Below are 18,910 nucleotides of genomic sequence, written 5' to 3' on the forward strand. Positions count from 1 at the left end.
AGTGCCATGTGTGGAAACATATCAAGCCCTTTCAAGGTCCCTTCCTGTTCTAGGAGATTGGTATATTTCCAATTATTTATTTATTTGTTTTAAGCCCACGACAGTGTCACATATGGAGCACACAAGTGCCATGTTTGACATCATACTAAGTACTTTCCAGTGCTACCTATAGGGACACCCCAGTACCACATGTATGAACATGCCAGGCCCATGCAAATGCCTTGTATGTGTGCATGTTAGATCAGTACTGACAGTGTCTCCTGTTCTGTCCCCCCAGATGTTCCTGGTTTTTCCTTTCACTTATTGATTGAATTGTAGCTCCCTTGCTGGACAATGGCTGTTGACGGGTGGTTTGACACACCGCCCAGGGGTTGGTTACTTTCCTTGCTGTTGTCTCTCAGGGGCTAATATCTGGCTCATCCCCCAACTTACTGCATGTTTTAGGCCCTGTCTACATTGGCAAGTTTGTGTGCAGTAAAGCAGCTTTGAGCACTGTAACGCCCAAGGTGTACACACTGCCAAGTCACTTAGGGCTTGGCTACACTTGCAAGTTAGTGCACAATAAAGGAGCCCCGTGCATACTAGCTCACTCCCTGTTCACACTGGCAAGGCATGTAGAGTGCTCTGACTCTGTGGCTACAGCGTTCCTGGTTCTCCACCTCGGCAAGTGGAATAAAGTTTGCTGCGCCCCCGCTGGAGCGCCGTGGTGCCAGGGTGGACGACCTGTCCTGTTAATGCGCTCTGATCGGCCTCCAGAAGTATCCCACAATGCCTGTTCTAGGGGGCATGTGCCTTTATGAAAGATTTTTAGCTCATGACAGCAGCTCTGATCTCTCCAATCAATCAGAAGTGCTCCTTGTTATTTTACTTTGTGTAAACCACTGTATTTGTAAAATGCCCACCTCATCCTATCCAGCCACATTATGTTTTGTCTGTTGGCACATGGAAAAATGTAAGTTTCATTTGGAAATCTGTGCAGATTGCATAATAGGCTGGAGCAACATAGCCCAGGCAGCAAGTGAGGAGGAGGGCAAACTGTGGAAAGCTTACAGGAGATGACTTTTGGCTTGCACAGAAGTAGGGGTAGCTCAGTGGTTTGAACGTTGGCCTCCTAAACCCAGGGTTGTGTGTTTAATCCTTGAGGGGGCCACCCAGGGATCTGGGCAAAAATCTGTCTGGGGATTGGCCTTGCTTTGAGCAGGGGGTTAGACCAGATGATCTCCTGAGGTCCCTTCCAACCTAGATATTCTAGGGAAAGATCCCTAATGTGGGATACAGCTTCACTCCTGAAATAAAGGAAACTGGGGTAGATGATAGCAGCCTGTTACACAATGACAGACATCACACTCCATAGCAGAAATGTACAGTACAGTGCCCAAGCATTCAAAAACCATGTTAGAGCCTTTTTAAAAAAAGTCATAGTTTTCTAAAAATCATGATTTTTTTTTAAAACGGGGGTTTATTTTATTTGCTTTTTGATTTGTGAGCCTTTCAGTACACTTTGACTACATTTTCAATTTTTTTAAAAAAATTAGAGATATAATGTTACTTTAAAATAATAAATAAAAGCAGAGCTTCTCATGTAATCCCTCTTTACTCCAGGAACTGGGGCTTTAAGAAGGTCACCAAACATCATGAAACTCCTGATAAAATCGTGCAAGTTCGCAAAACATGGTATAGAGTGGGAAGAATTTTGGTAAGGAACTTGATAGGGTGTTGTAATGAACGGGCTAGCATAAAGATGTATCACTTCCTGCAAATAGATGCTCTTGGAACTGTTGAACTTTGTATCACTAATCCTGCCTTCAGAGTAGAAGTAGCTTACGGTTGTCCCATGTGAATTTCTGAGTGGTTTAGTATGAAGTATAGTGAAATGGAAGTTGTTGGATGTTTATGGATTCATTACACTGGTGGCAAATGCAGGATCTGAATGGCCCAATTTTACTTTATTAGTTCCTTTTGCTGTATTGAAGTTTTAATGCTAAGTATGTTCAGAAATGTGCAAATTGTTCAAGATTCTGATTAGTACTATTTAGTCATCATTAAGACTATTACAAAACTGAAAATAATTGGTTTCACTATTTTTTTAAAAATTGTCAATGAAAATAGATTTTTTTTAATTAGATTTTAAAATTCTTCAATAGTGTTTGTAACCAAAACATCGCAGAGTTCTGTTAGGGCATGGGAACCTGACCATGACACTGATTGCTCACGAGTGTGAAACTGACCCATCTAGTTTAACTGTCCTAGCTAAGTGAAATGAAAAAAGTAAATACCCCAGCTCGTGAAAAGTACATTTGATTTTTAAAATTGTTTCCATTTTGCACCCTGATACTGCAAGGAGCTTCACAGAGGATTGGGGCTTTAGTAATCAAAGGTGGTTAGTAACATAGATGAAAACTTTTTAAAAAAAGATATATGAGCATATACTGCCCTTTTAACATGCACTCTATGTTATTGGGGGAGAGGAAGGAATCCTTCCAAGCTCCCTTGCATATTCTGTATAAATTCTGCAACAGTCTTTTTAAAGTAAAATGAAGCTTTTTGAATGAGCTGCTTTAACAGACTCAATGGGACAATGGAACCTTGTGCCCTTGAAGAGACCTATTGACTTCAGTTGAACTGTACAGGTGTAAGGATCTGTCCATTTATTAAATTGAAGGATGGGGGCCTAAATCAGCTCAAAATTTGCTCCACTGCCTGTATTAGGCTCTGGACTCAAAGATGCACAGCAAAAAAGAAATACTCAAAAAAGACAGGAGTGAGAGAGAGAAAGAGAGAAAGGTAAGAGTGTTTTTTCTAAGACTACTAAAAATATTCATATGTGACATTATTAAAGGGTATATGCAGTGTTGCTGGAGCCATGTTGGTTCTCCAGAATAGTAGAGATACAAGGTGGGTCAGCAACTAATACCATTGATTGGACCAACTTCTGTTGGTGAGCGAGACAAGCTTTTGAGCTTACACAGAGCTTTTTTTCAGGTCTGGGAAATGTCACAGCTAAATACAAGGTGGAACAGATTGTTTAACCTAAGTAGTTAACACATATTTCAAGGGATCATTCTAGGTGAAGTGGCCTGTTAACATCTCTCCAGTCATGAGGGAGGGAGGAGTTGTAGATTCTTGTAATAAATTCAGTGACTCTATTCAGTCCATGATATTTACTGTCTAGCAAAGTTATGAATTTAAACATCCAGGCTCATCTTTTGAAGGTATGTAGGTTTCCTTTGAGGATGAGGACTGAGAGGTCGCATGTAGAGGGAATGTTTTGTGAAAAATGTTCACCCACAAGTGATGTGGTGTTTTTGTCTTTTATCATTTGCAGAAGACCCACTGGGAGCTGTGTAGTTGTCAAAGCCCTCTTGAGGGGGTTGCAAGGGGAGAGGTACCAGGCTGAGTGTGGGTAGTGGCCACACTGGAGCCTCTGAATAACTTGGATTGTGAAGAGAGTCAGGATGCCAGGATTCTCTCTCTCTGAAGATGGTGAAAGACAAGTGAATTCGGGAGGTGGATCTGAGGGGAGCAAGATGAATCTGCTGGGGCAGCATGGGGGTTTAAGCACCCACATCTGAACCTAAACTTCTGGGATCCCATGGGTTTTGGTTCAGAAACAGAATCAAAAGTGCCTAGAGCAGTTTGGATTCAGGAATTTGAATCCTTATGTTTTTTCCCTTTCAGATCTGAGGTTTTTTATTTGCCTCTCCTCTGCTGGATGGGTGGTTTCCCCAGCCCTACCCCAGGTAACCATAATCTGTCCCAAAACATCCCTGTAATTTTCAGCAGTATAATAGTAAACAAGCCTGTAGCAATGACAGACCCATTCCTGAACCATTCCTCCCTGGCTACAGCAGTACATAAGATAGGTTGACCAGACAGCAAATGTGAAAAATCAGGACAGGGGGTGAGTGGTAATAGGAGCCTATATAAGAAAAAGACCCAAAAATCAGGACTATCCCTATAAAATCTGGACATCTGGTCATCCTAACATAAGATTACACTGGGTAGAGTTTTTCTTCAGCCATTGTGGAGGAGTGGGAAAGCAGGGAGGGGGAAAAGGAGTCATTCTTATGTCTCCTAGCAACGAAAATGCTTTCACCTTGGCTACCAGGCTGAGAAGTGAAAGGCATAGTGTCAGAGAAGTTCACTTGCGCTAGGAGCTGCAGCCAGGTAAGGAGGTGGTTAAGAAGGGCAGCAAACCTCCCCTGCCTCCTGCCCCAATAAACTACATTATGAAGAGGCTTAGTGGGCATTGTCTGTCTGCCTCCTTCACACTTTGATGTTTGTTCACTTTTCACAGCAATAAATATGTGTGAAATTGTTTGCTTAAGATTTGGGGCATTCGTAAAGGAGTGAGTGGGAGACAGTGGGAAAGGGAAGGGAAGAGAATATGGGGTTGAGGGGAGAAAGGAGCATGGAAGGAGGCAGAGAAGAGAGCTGGGGATGGGAACAAAGAAAGCTAGAGAGCTTGGGGAAGGAGGTGGGTGGAAGAATGCTTGGGACAGCTGGAGAAGGATAGAAGAGAGTTTGAGATAAGATGCAGGGAAAAAGCTTGAAGTGGGGTAGAAAAGGAAGAGAGCTTGAGTAGCAGGGAGAAGAGGTCTTAGTGGGGCCAGCATGGGAGAGGGAGAAGACAACTTGAGGAAGAGACAGGTGGAGGGAGTTTCAAGAGAGCTGTTTCCTTCCAGCTGCTGAGGTGTCCGGAAAGCAGGCATCTATTATAACACTTTCTCTAGTCTCCTGAATGGAGACTATGTCCTGAAACTATTCCCCTAATTTTCTGTATGCAGGTAGCTAATACGAGTTTATTTATTTTAAGAAAAATATTGACCTAATTTATACATTTTAACAAACAAGAAACAATTTGACCGAAGTTTACAATGAAGCCAACACAGACTCCAAGGCTCCTGAGGGTAAGTGAGTGATTTATTGTTGGGGCTCTGTGAAGTATTCACAATGAAATTTGAAAACCTTGAACACAATTGGCACTTTATCGTTAAGGATTCTTCATGATCCTTACTCCTGGTTTACAGATCAGAGTGTTCAAAGAAGCTCCACGTGGTTAAATATTAATCACACATTAGCCTCTGTAAAGTATTCCCTCTGAAAAGGTAATATAGCTCAAGCACGCTAAATTAAAAGGATATTAATGTTTGGAATTGCTTTTATAGCATGTCAAGAGCTGCCTTAGCAGGAATATTCACTATCCTACCAACTCCTGGAACTTTAAGGAAGAACAAGCATCTAATAAACTCTATTGTTTGTTCACTTTAAAAACAAACAAACAAAAAAACACCAGTAAATTCTGCAGTCTTTAATCAAGCGAAATTCCTGATGCCTTCAGTGGAATTTTGCTTGATACAGGACCATAGAGTATGGCCCAAAACCGTGATTTATCTTGTGTGTTAGTGTGCTGGAGAATAGTCTATGGAGGTCAATCTTTTATAAAAGAAGGGATTCCTTCTTTTATAAATCCCATTTATTAATGAGCTCTTCACTGGGTATCAAAAAAGAAGGAATTTGATTGGCTGAATACAGTTTGGACTGTCTTCTCTGCTATGGCCACATGAATCAAGAGTTAATAGCCTCTTTCTACAAAATGTATCAAAGAAACATCCTATAGAAATAAGAATACATTTTGGAAGTGTAATTACAACTGATAATACCTGCCCTTTTGATGGTGATTTAATGCACCGGCCTTCAAATACTGTGCACTTAAATGTTACACATTTCTGCTATCACTTACCCATCTGCTGTAGTTGGGATTTATGGCTCTATTAAGGGATATAGGCTTGGAAGATTCCAAACAATAGTTGTTGCAGTATGGAACTATAGCTTTCTGTGATCCTTTAATGTGCTTCGTAGCTCCATATGGAATGTTATCTAGGTTTTTTTATATGCATATATATATATTGGCTATCAAGCGATTAAAAAAATTAATCGCGATTAATCGCATTGTTAAACGATAATAGACTCCCATTTATTTAAATATTTTGGATGTTTTCTACATTTTCAAATATTTTGATTTCAATTACAACACAGAATACAAAGTGTACAGTGCTCACTTTATTTTTATTTTTGATTACAAGTATTTGCACTGTAAAAAAACAAACAAAAAAGAAATTTTCAATTTAACAAATACAAGTGCTATAGTGCAATCTCTTTATCATGAAAGTTGAACTTACAAATGTAGACTTATGTAAAAAAAACAACCTGCATTCAAAAATAAAACAATAAAATTTTAGAGTCTGCAAGTCCATCATTCTTTGCTGCTAGTGTCGCTTTATATAATTTCCTTGGGCACCTCCTGAACTCTACACACAAAGAAGAAATTCTAAAAGGGAGAAATGTATTAAGAAACCTCCACATAGAATCCCAGAAAGCTATCTCAGCACATCAGCCCCTCTCTGAATTGAAACTGAAATAATTTTTGAACTCTAATTTCCTTTGCTCAGTAAAAGCCCTGTATTTACTTTTTGCATTTCACTCAGCTTAGACAAGGATTAGTCAGTTTCACGTTCGAGTATGCATTCACTGTTACAATGCTGCAATATTTAGTTCATTCCAAACCTGCTAGAGCAAATATTTAAAGCAAAACAGGTGTGGTGACTGACTGGTTAAGGTGCTAGCCAGGATCCTGAAGGGTGTGGGTTTGAGTCTTGTTTGATCTTAATTCACGTAGCTACAAAATGGGTTTCTGGTGCACAGTGAAATCAATAGAGGTTGGAAGTCATGCTGGCCATGTTACTTCCTTGTGGTCCTGTTGGCTACATCTAACTGTGTGAGCCATCTGTGTCTTGAGGCAGACTTTGATAAACACTTGAATTTTTTTTTCTAACGTGAGCACCTAAATTTTGGAATATCAGCTTGTGCTCCAGAGTTTTTATCCACGAGTGAAAGATGTCTCCAAAGTCAGGTTTTTCTTTGAAATAGACACATTTGTCACAGGGCTGTGAAGAGGTCAAAGATGACAGTGCTGCCAGAAAACCTGATTTGCTCTGAGTTAAGAATATCAGTTCTCTCCTATGTTTGAACAGTTGCAACATACTGTTCTTGTAAAAAAATCAAGTGACTCCATCCTTCATGAATAAAGTCCTTTGTTAAGCAATGCAGTTCAAAATATTTTTGTAAAACACTTTTTTATTCTCTCTAGTCCCAAAATAATTCTGTGTATAATATGAGTCATTCCAAAGGGATACCAGAGTTACCACCTCTGCCGGCTGCAACCACAACTGAACCCTCAGAACTGTATAAGGTAAGTGTCATCTTTTCTCCGATATAAAACTTTTAAGTAGAGTACTGGAATGCCTGCAGGCATTGGATATTTTTAGGTTTTAAGCAGATGATGAGGTAAAAGGGCAGCCTAGGCTGCTAATCAGGTTTTAGATTTATCTAACTCTCCCCCTTTCCAAATATTATAGGATTATACAAGAGCCTAGTTACTTATGCTAGTTACATTACTGAAAACTCTTTTGGAAAGCTCTCAGATACCATGGTGATGGGTGAGGTATAAGAAACTGAACAGAATAGAGCCTATGAACTTTCAAATGTGACTTTACGGAGTATGAGTGCACTTTAACAGCAGTATGAATGCCTGTTTCCTTACTGATAAGATTAGCCACATCGAACATAAGAAAAACCCACAGCAGGAGTTGTAATCTGATTTTATCATCTATTTTAAATTGGCCAACTATATCATTATCATTTTTTTAGTAAAGCTCATGATAGACTGGGGAAGAAAAAAAGTTGCATCAGTAACACAAATGGAAGGAAGTTATTTCATGTCTTAATACTCTGCCTTCCCAGAGGTCATAGGGTGATGGCCAGCTGAGCAGACACGTTTAATTGCAGCTCCTGAAGGAATGGAAAGAGAAGTGAGGGAATGGAAGACAGGATGTCAATAACCTATTAAAAAAAGCTATTTTAATTATTAAAAGCTTGATGCTAGTAATGATGTCATGCAAAGAGAGGTGAAAAAGCAAGTAGCTATGTTTTCATTGCATTTTTTTTTAGGTGAGGAAAGGTTACGTGGGGTGCTCAAGCACCCTGGGAAAAAGAATAGGTGGTGCTCAGCACTCACCAGCCACAGCTATTTGGTGGGGGCCACCAGTCAGCTGTTTGGCAGCTGGCGGAGGTGCTCAGAGGGCGGAAAGCAGTGAGCAGCAGGCAGGTGGGGGGCTTTGAGGGAGGGGCCGGAGTGGGGGCAGGGAAGAGGCAAACCGAAGGCTGGGCCTTCAGAGAGAGGGCAGAGCAAGGGTGGGAAGAGGTGGAGAGGGTGGGGTTTTAGGGGAGAGGCAGAGCTCGGGTGGGGCCTCAGGGCAGAGCGGTGGTGGAGAACTCACTGGAAAATAAAACTCACCACTTCTGTCCCCAACTGTCATTCCCATGAACCAGATTGGCTTGTTTGCCATATGCACTAGTCAGGCTGCATAAAGTGACAGATGGTGTTCCTCAGAAGGGGGCAGCTAGATACAGCTACGTGATGTCGAATGTGGCATTTCCTGGCTGCCAGCAGGGGGACTGTTTCTTCTTCTAAGTAAAGTGCAGCTTTTGTGTCTGATACAGTAGCTCGGAAGGCCAGTAGTCAGTTCTTCAGGGGACACAAGCTGTAGAGGCTTTTTTCTGCTGCCTAAGCCTGACATTATTTATTTTTTTCCACAATAGTCTACATTTCAGACATATTTTCAAATTATTCAATGAATTTCCAATAATGACTGAAATAAGTTAAGAACACCATTTGTTTTTCAAGAATATTACCATATACAGTCATATGACAAATGAGCTGTTCATTTTAAATTGCCATTGTTAGAATATATTATACATCAAGACAAAGCTGTAAGAGCATCACTATGCTGGCTATAAATCAAACCAATGAGGATATAAAATATATACTTGAAGAGAAAAATCAACTAGATGTATTTTTTACATGGGTTAATAATATAATATATGGAGATATACCTATCTTATAGAACTGGAAGGGCCCCTGAAAGGTCATTGTGTCCAGCCCCCTGCCTTCACTAGCGGGACGAAGTACTGAGTTCACCGCAGATCCCTAAGTGGCCCCCTCAAGTGGCCTGCATGAAATAAGTTTAGTGTTTCTCAGCGACAAAACATCCACATCATAGGAAACACCACTGAAACTGACACTGGCCAATTCTCTGGGTGGCTGGTTCAGTGGAATGGCAAAGGGATCATGTGGCTGTGGAGAGTGATGTGCCCTTGTTTTTTCCTGCTCAAGGGTGAGGCTCACTGGCAGGGCCGGTGCAAGGAAGTTTTGCGCCCTAGGCAAAACTTCCACCTTGCACCACCTCCCGCTCAGCTAATCCCGCCCCCCCCCACGGCAGCTAACCATGACCCCCGCTCCCCCACCAGAGGAGCCCTCTCGTGGCAGCTAACCCAGCTGGGAAAAATGGGACTAAAAAAGGACTAACCCAGCCCCCGACCCAGGGATCCCCCCACCCAAACCCCCACCAAGGAGCCTCTGCCTCCCGTGGAGCCCCCCCCCACAGCAGTAATCCCCCCTGCAGCTAACCCCACCTGGGGAGACCCCTCCCGCGGCAGCTAACTCCACCTGGGGAGCCTGCCCCAGCTCACCTCGTCTCCACCTCTTCCTCTGAGCACGCCAGTGTCACTCTAATTCTCCTCCCCTCCCAGGCTTGTGGCGCTGATTGGAGGAGACTTAGAGCGGAGGCTGTGTGCTCAGTGGAGGAGGCAGTGTGGAGGTGATCTGGGGCGGGGAGAGGTTCCCCTGTAAAGCCCTCCGCCCCCCGTTACTGTGGGAGGCCGTCCCCAGTCCCCCCCTCCCTAGCTCACCTCCACTCCACCTCCTCACCTGAGCGGGCTTTTAGGCTCCCTCAACCACTAGGCGCCCTAGGCGGCAACCTAGTTTGCCTAAGTGGTTGCTCTGGCCCTGCTCACCGGCAGGGCTGTGTGGGGAAGCTTGCAGTATTGCTGCCTGCGCTGTCGCTCATCTCTAACTTCACTCTTCAGGCCTGTCAATCTGGAATTTTCATGAGCATTATATAAACATATAGATTTTTTAAAATATCAGTCAGTGCAAAATGTGAACTGGTGTTTGTGATGTGGTAGAGCCATGAGTTTTAGGCTGACTTCAGGCTAAAGAAATAGCAATTATTCTTTCTTGTGCTAGCTACAGGAAGACACTTCATAGATAGCCCAATGACTTAATAGTATTACTATTTTTCAATTTCAGCTTGTCCTTAAGAACAGCTATTATCCTCCTTTGATGCAAAGAATGTCATGGACTTTGGCGGTTCCATTTAAAGAACAGCGTTATTACCGAAGCCCGAGTGATTCCATAGCTAATAACTACACACTTACTGCACGTGATCTAAAACTGAAAGATCTGCATAAAATGGTGCCCCCTGCAATGGCGAGAGCAACATTGGGTTCAGCGAAGCAGAGAGCAGTCTCACCATGTATCCATACTTGCATATATTAGCACATTGCCTAATGGCTCATTTGATCTCTGCATACTTAATTAGCAGTACAAATCTGCAGTCACTGTACGTGACCATTCTCTCCTGTTAATCTTTCTTGGATGAAGTTTGGTTATAAAATGGCCAGAAGTTTAGTCAGAGGTTTAGCCCATACAACTTGAGCAAGAAAGAAACCCATGCCAGATTAGCTAATAGCTCTGTGATTAGGGCACTTATCTGGGATGTCGGAGACCCACGTTCAGACACTGGGCCGTGAACCTCCATGTCCTATATCCTAATCACCAGGTTATTGGTTATTCTGAGGCAGGGTGGTATCATGTTTTATCACAAAAAAATTCTGAATGTCTTGTTTTCATTTCAGTGTGGACCGAAATCAAATTTAAAAATGTCAACATTTTTCACAGACCAAACTTCTTATTTCCCAGCAAGTCATAGTCAGTATCAACAGTAGATGGATTCTTTCATAATGTGCATGAGCAACAGAATCCTTACATTCACATAAGCTCTCCTTCCTAGTGAAGAGCCTTGTATGGTATGCAAACGCAAGGTCACAACAATTTAAAATCTACTTTTTAATTTGTGAACTTTCTTCTGAAGATTCTAGCATCTCATCATAAACTACTGCTATTGGTGAAAGATTGCTATAATGTAGTATGCTAACTTCCCATTACTTACTTTATTTGTGTAAAGCTGTTGTCTGTTAATCCAGACCGTTGCTTCCTTTCTTTTCATCTTGACAAATGATTGGGAATTTGACAAAAGAGTTTGTGTCCACTTTGTTCTCTTGCACACTACTTAAATAGGCTTTGTTTTGGTTACTAAGCCTCTTACCATTGTTTCTTTGCCTGTTTTCTTAGATCCACATGCATTTCAAAGGAATAAAGGTATATGAAATGGAACGCAGTCATAATCAGGGTCTGTTTCCTTGGAGAAAAGGCATTAGATGGCTGAAAAGCCTGTCATAACAGCCTCTTGTCCACAAATTAGTCATATATAGTGAATTTGTTATAACTTCATATTTTATCACACTATCTTTAGATATTACATTGCACTATCTGTATGTAAAAGTTAGAAATATAGGTTCTATTTCACTTAAGCATTCCTATTGAGGAAAACACTGAAACATTGACGTCAATGGAACTTAAGCACATGCTTAAGGTTAAGCACATGCTGAATGCTTTCCTGAACCTCAGTTCAGCAAGGTACTTCAGCATGTGTTTAAGTACGTTGCTGAATAAGGACCCTAGCCGCCTATGTGCAGATTATATTTTTCTGTTATTTCACTGTCTGTTGTAATTAATTCACGTATCGCTTCTTTGCAATAACTTGAAATAACCTTATTACAAATTATTTTCTTGACTGATACTTACAGCTTCAAAAGAATTTGCACCTTCTGAGAAGAGGCTCAAACTTACACAAAGAAGCATATGTGAATCTGATAGGTAATGTACCATAGTTGATCATAAAGACGTGGAGTGCTGAAATAAGTCTCAGAGCTAGAGCTCTGCAGTTTGACACATTTACAGTATCCTGTTGCTTTCATTTTTCTCTCAGTTTGGATGTAGTTACAATAAAATTTTATGTCTTTTATAAAATCTGTTTGTGACATTCCTGCCTGAGCAGACAGGGCCAGCAGAAAGCTCATGTGTCACTTTTTGCTGGTCCTTTGCAGAGGAATGAATTTCACTTCTAGCATATAAGATGGCACGTTTAATGACTTGTGATACTGAACTATTTCCCTGGGGTGTACATGGATGGATGATATATTCACAGGCAGTAGTCGCAAGACACCTAGAAATATGCTCTAGTTACACTATCAGTTTTTCAGAGATACAGTACTTTTGAACAGTGGGAAAATACTGGTTTCTTTTCTCCCAGTTCATCTCCCTGCCCAAACATTACCTGTTCCCACCTTCCCCTGACTCCTCATCTGATCTGTCTCCCATACCCTGGCCTCCAGTGGGTTCCCGATTCTCCCAACCCTTTGCCCATGTTCCCTGTGCCTACTGGCTCCCAATCACAATCTCCTTCCCTGGCTCCTTGTCCCAGTGTCCTTGCCCATCCAGTTCCAGTTTTCCTCTCCACTCCCCTGCTATCAGCCTCCAGCCTCAGTTTTGGTCTTCCTCATCTGGGACCCTTGTCCCCCGTCTACTCTTGTCCTCCATCTTCTCCCTTTCCTCCCCCCACAGATGTTCCCTCTGCATTCAGTACAGGCGCCTGCAAGTGTGTGTGCAAGCTGGGGAGGTCATTGAGAGAACAAGAGAGATAGACTCCCTGTTCTCAGTTCAGGTGCCTGGACGGGCCATCATGGCCATCAGGGCTGCAATTGCAGGGAAAGTTCTACTCAGCCCCTGGCTAGAACATGCCCAAGCCGGATGGAATCTTTGTGGAATTTATCTTCCAAAATCTAAGAAGTTTACTGCCTATGTGCGAACTGTGATTTTTCAGTGGCTTATAACTTGGCTAAATGTAGGCAGATTTTAATGGGGACAGCAAAAAGGGGACATCTCAGACACAGAAGCCACTGTGTATCACATTTCAAACACTGCTTCATGCCTGGGGGAACTAGAACTGTTCAAAGAAAAGATTACCAGATTGTAACATGAGTAAAAAAAGTCCCACAAAACATATTTTTCTCTAGTCTCATTCTCAGAAATGGCTGAACCACTTTGACTTTAATTATCCACAAGTATTCAACCTCAGGTAGACACCTGGCATGGAAAATTTCAGCCTAAATGGTTAAAGTTGGGCAAAATTATACACAAGTGAAAATGGATCTGATGTAAAATGTCAGTCAACCTTAATAATAGGTGGTGCTACCAGTTTGCCTATAATAATGTTACCTACCTTTATCATTATAATTACCCATACATATTTCTATGTTTTGTTTATTTTGATTTAAAAATAACTTAAAAGACGCCTATCCAAGACACTAGGTGCCCCAACACACATTAACAATGCAATTTAAAAGTCAGCAGCATTAAAATGATCAGCCAGCCCTCTCTGAATGCCCTATCAAACAGATGTCTTTTGCAGCATGACCAGAAGGTCACCAAATTTGGACTATTTCAAACTGGGGGATTGTATATATATATTGTAAGATACACTGCCATTACCTGTAATATACTTGCTAGTTTTCATATTACCATATAAGGCAGCAGGTATATTGTTTACAATGAAGCAATTTGGTGTATGGCTTTACTACATCTTCATGAATAGTTGAGTACTGTAGAACAGGCCATGTTCATCCTCAGCATAATGCCACTGGAAAACAGGGCATGAATTTGGCCAGAATGTTATGAGAATGCATCTCTGGTTGTAAGTATACTAAACTGGTGCCCTTTTGTTTCAGAACCACACCAACCCAACTGTACAGTATAGATTCAAATTCATTATATTCAGATAGACATAGTCCAGAATTAGGCACCATATATTATTCAGACACCCAACCATTGACTCCAGAAGAACAGTTTGTTGTCATGCTTCAACACGAGGAGGAGATACATAAGCAAGAAGAGTCACCTTCGAAAAGTGATATAGAGGTATTAACTTCACTTTTTTAAGTTGAGAAAAGTGATGATAGTCATAATCGGGAGTATGAATATATACAGTTATGCCCACTTAAATTGGGCATAAATTGGGAAAAGAAGAAAATTTATATGCACCAGACAAAGCATGTATAAAAACTAAATACAACAAACTGTGTTTAAATCTTTCTTTAACCCTAATCTGCCTCCTTTTCCTTCCCAATTGTTTCCTTTTTCTTTTAATAGTTTCTCACTCCTCAGTCTGTTCTCCAGGCCAGAGGGTTACATCTAAGCGCATCTAACCAAATTTGTAACTGCTCATATTATTGCCTTGCGCTTCAAATTTTACTAAATTTTAGTTGGTCCAGCCCAGAACAATATATCTAAGCAGATGGAACCACTCTAAAAATTACATCAGAAATTTGTACTGGTTTAAAAGGAACTCAAGTTTGAAATAACCAAGGCACATGATAGTCCAAGTGCTTTCTATCTGTGAAAAGGGTTGAGGAGATTAAAAAAAACAAACAAACAAACCTGGAAAATGTTTCATCATAGTCAGTCCTCTGTCTTAAAAGTCAATATAATAAGGATATTTTTATTTTTACAGAGATATTATTATTACATACATAATGGAATACGGAAAGACATGCTGGCGCCCCAGGATAAAGAAGTGAAAGACATGATTTTAAAGCATATTCCAAATCATTTGCTTACCAACCCAAATCTGGAGACATTGCTTCATAGTTTAACAGAAGAGATTCAGGATGACTACCACATCAGCCTCATGAAAAACATTGGTAAGAGGGCAAACGTCTCAGTAGTTTTGGCAGATGCAGTGATTTTTCAGTCCAAAAATAAAGGGCCTCATTTTTCCTCTCAGCTCCACATGCAGGGGCGGCTCCAGGCACCAACATGCCAAGCACATGTCTGGGGCGGCAAGCCACTGGGGGCACTCTGCCAGTCATCGCGAGGCAGCAGGCAGGTTGCCTTCGGCAGCATGCCTGCGGAGGGTCCGCTGGTCCCGCGGCTTCTGCGAACCTCCCGCAGGCAAGCTGCCAAAGGCAGCCTGCCTGCCGTGCTTGGGGTGGCAAAATACCTAGAGCCACCCCTGCCCACATGGCTTACTCCTTTGAGGTCAGTGGAATCACTCTAGATTTCCATGTAGATGCAATCCATGATAATGCAACATTTAATTCCAGTTTCATCAAGTATCCTTATTTACTAAGCACCGTAAGACTTCAATTAATATAGAGTCAACTTCGGTAGACAAGTATCAGAAGGGTAGCCATGTTAGTCTGGAGCTGTAAAAGCAGCAAAGTGTCCTGTGGCACCTTATAGACTAACAAACGTATTGGAGCATGAGCTTTTGTGGCTGAATACCCACTTTGTCGGATGCAGCCGATGAAGTGGGTATTCACCCAGGAAAACTCATGCTCCAATACGTCTGTTAGTCTATAAGGTGCCACAGGACTCTTTGCTGCTTTCGGTAGACAAGTAGTCTCTGGGCACCTCCTTCACATGCAGTTTTCCATTTCTAATGCAGGCTCAAATCATATTAAGAAAGCATAGTTCTGCATAACCTGACAATGTCATTCAATGGGACAAATTCATCTCTTATATGGCGCCACTGAATTCCAGTGCTTTTACACCAAGATCCATAAATGTCATGAGTTAAAGGTTTTCATTTAAATCATTACAGGATTAATGAGAATGGAACACATGGAACTGAAATAGGAAATAATTACAGGGTTAAGGTGCTTTTACATTTGACAAATAGAAAAATGAAAGAGCTAATACAGAAGATTAGTGAATTTCAATACTTCTAATGTTCAGTTCCAGGAAATTGAGTGTGAGGGAAATGATTCTGATAAAACAATGGCCTCTCAAGTGTAGCTTTCTCTTCCCTTCTCTTTTTTCATGGGTGAATACTCACTGCGTCTGACGAGGTGGGTATTCACCCACGAAAACTTATTCTCCAATACCTCTGTTAGTCTACAAGGTGCCCCAGGACTCTTTGTTGCTTTTTACAGATCCAGACTAACACGTCTACCCCTCTGATACTTGATAACCTCAGAAGTAACTCCACCGAAGTATAAAATTGATGTGATAATCAGACTTTGATGCTAGATTGGAGGACAATTCAGTGATCTGTAATGATTAGTGTAGACTCCATCTCAACAGCCAATGGGTAGTGTATCTTAGTGTTGTTGTGTATGTTATGATGTTGCTAATCTGACCAGGAGGTGGGGAGCTTGCATGAAGTTCAGTCCTTCCTGTGTGACTGGAGTTGGTACTTGCATTGTCCCAATACAGCTCTGATTCTGTAAGCAAGTATTACAAATGGTGGCTTCAAGATGGCAAAAGAAGAAATTTACTGATTATACAGAGAAGACTGGACTCTGTGACTACTCGACAGACTTTGAGATGTTGCTCTCTGTGAATGAGTGGACTGAGGAGGGAGCAGCATAGTACCTAGCAGTGTTTTTGGTTGGTGGTGCTGGTAAATACTTTGGCAGCTTCCCAGCGTGGATCATGGATCTTATAGACAGTCATATAATCAGATATACAACCACTGTGAAGGGGGATTGGCCCTTTTAAAATATAGAAAGCAATGGCAAGCCAGGAGGAGGCTGGAAGGGGAACCCCTACATCAGGGATCAGCAGCCTTTCAGAAGTGGTGTGCCGAGTCTTCATTTATTCACTCTAATTTAAGGTTTCACGTGCCAGTAATACACTTTAACATTTTTGGAAGGTCTATAAATCTTTAATATATAACTAAACTATTGTTGTATGTTAAGTAAATAAGGTTTTAAAAATGTTTAAGAAGCTTCATTTAAAATTAAATTAAAATGCAGAGCCTCCTGGACTGGTGGCCAGGACCCAGGCAGTGTGAGTGCCACTGAAAATCAGCTCATGTGTTGCCTTCGGCACGTGTGCCATAGGTTGCCTACCCCTGCCCTAAATAGTTATATGTGTTCACTAAGGAGACTGTTCAATAGGGCTTTCTCTGGATCTGGGAGATGGCTCAAGTGAAATGGAACCTACTGCACCCCATCTGGAACTGGCAATGCAGAAGGGCATATGCTCAGTGGCACGCTACGGGACGATCATATGTGAAAAGTCAGTTTATAAATGGTTTAACAGGGACATTTCATAACCCACTGGTGAAGGAGGATAACATAGTGGATAAATCTATGGATCAGATTATATACAGAGTTCAAAATCTGGAAGAAGAAATTGGTGTTTCCTTAAAGGTATTGGCTGTTAATTCCCAGCCTCAGGGTGACACCTTTATACTGATGCAGCACTTCAAGAAATGATTGCTAGCTAAAAAATTGCAGGAGGCCCAAGTGCAAGCCATTCACAGGTGTCCCAGAGGTCAGAAGAGACATGGTTTCCCAAGTGAGTCTCAGGCCAGGTGACATTTGCAGGAATTGTGAAAGCAAAGGCCACTGGAGATGGAATTGCCTAAGCAGAGGGAAGCCACAATAAGGGAAACAAAAAATTAAGGATGCAGTAGAACTAGCAACTATTAAAATGGCCCATCTGAAGAGCTGCCCAGATACCTGTTACTTTATGTCTAAAGACATCACCTGCTGGAAGATCACAATACTATTGGACTCAGGGTCTGTAATAAATCTGATCCATGATGAACAGCCAGTGCCAAAATGGAAAAAAAATATATTTCAGGAGTTGAATTGGTGACTATTAACCATCAGCTACTGCAAACAGGAGAAACCCAGCTCACGTTGAACTTGGGTCTGCATACTAAGTAGACTTTTCTTGTGGTCACCAGTATTTTTAGGACTGTTATATAGGGAGTGGATTTAACCTGAGGGCATCACGGGAACTCTTGGGGTGTTAACAGAACACACTTGTCCCTAGACAATATTCAGATGTCCTTGCTTAATGTGGAGCAACTCTTGAGGCCTTAGAGATGTCTCTACCATGCCTATAGTGGGACAGAGATGAACTGCTCCCTGAACAGGTTTGTGGTGAAGTCAGGTCATCATTCAATAATACCCACAGCTTCAGTGAACCTGTAGGCGTGTTTGAAACTACCTATATCCAGTCATGATTGTTGTTTAGCAGACTTCTGTTTCCAGCTGCACATTTTAAATACATGTAAGAGTACCAAATTATATTGTGTTATGACAAGTTTGGTCTGGCACCAGTGTGCCGTAATCTATATGTGTGGTTATTAGCAGTGCATTCAGTCTTACAATCATTTATATGATTTGTTGTAGTTGATTACATCTTGATGGATCCAGCTGAGAGAGAGAGACTCTTTATTGGAAATATTCCACGCTCTTTTCCTCAGAGAGTGATTCGTGCACCAGTCCCATGGCATAGTGTTTACCAAGATATAAAAAGCTGGAATGAAAACCATCTGTTCACAGTGAATCCAATGATGCTTATGTTACAACACCTCTGGTTTACTGAGTAAGATGTCTTGCTTACTGTAGATTGGTTAGAGTAATTCTTCATACCATGATTTATTTTAATGATTTTTTAGTTCTTGCATTGATGTGTCATCTGGACACAAGACATTACATTAAAAACAAGAAACATTGAGTCAGCAAGAAACTTATGGTTTCTTTTCATTGTAAGACACCATTTGAGACCCTAGGTACATACTTGAGTGGTTAATCCTTCCTGCTGCTGGGGTTGCTGCAGCTACACTCCCCTTTTTAGCATGCTAGCTTGATCAGTCCCTATGGTAAAACACTCCACCGTTAACTCAGAACTCCTAGTCAAGATTTTCAAAAGTGACTAGTGATTTTGGTGCTTAAATTTTTGTGTTCTCAACTTGACAACTGAACAGGGCCTGATTTGCAGAGAGTGGGCACTCCGCTCTTCTGAAAATCAGACCCCTTTAAGATGTCTCAGGTTGGTGATGCAAAATCACTAGCCACTTTTGAAAAT

General features: G+C 41.5%; 1 protein-coding gene across 1 annotated transcript in view; it reads left to right on the forward strand.

Annotated features, from left to right (window-relative positions):
- The first annotated feature begins 4,797 nt into the window (after nucleotides 1-4,797).
- DNAH3 (dynein axonemal heavy chain 3) overlaps nucleotides 4,798-18,910 on the forward strand; it is a 103,693-nt gene continuing 89,580 nt past the window's right edge. Inside the window, exons 1-7 of the mRNA XM_032802097.2 lie at nucleotides 4,798-4,910; nucleotides 7,151-7,252; nucleotides 10,211-10,436; nucleotides 11,830-11,899; nucleotides 13,810-13,999; nucleotides 14,592-14,781; nucleotides 18,232-18,427. Coding sequence (XP_032657988.1) covers nucleotides 4,878-4,910; nucleotides 7,151-7,252; nucleotides 10,211-10,436; nucleotides 11,830-11,899; nucleotides 13,810-13,999; nucleotides 14,592-14,781; nucleotides 18,232-18,427 — 1,007 coding nt within the window. The 5' untranslated portion in view covers nucleotides 4,798-4,877. The remainder of the gene's footprint in view (nucleotides 4,911-7,150; nucleotides 7,253-10,210; nucleotides 10,437-11,829; nucleotides 11,900-13,809; nucleotides 14,000-14,591; nucleotides 14,782-18,231; nucleotides 18,428-18,910) is intronic.

The sequence above is a fragment of the Chelonoidis abingdonii genome, chromosome 9 (assembly GCF_003597395.2).
Source record: "Chelonoidis abingdonii isolate Lonesome George chromosome 9, CheloAbing_2.0, whole genome shotgun sequence".
NCBI classification, from domain to species: domain Eukaryota; kingdom Metazoa; phylum Chordata; order Testudines; family Testudinidae; genus Chelonoidis; species Chelonoidis abingdonii.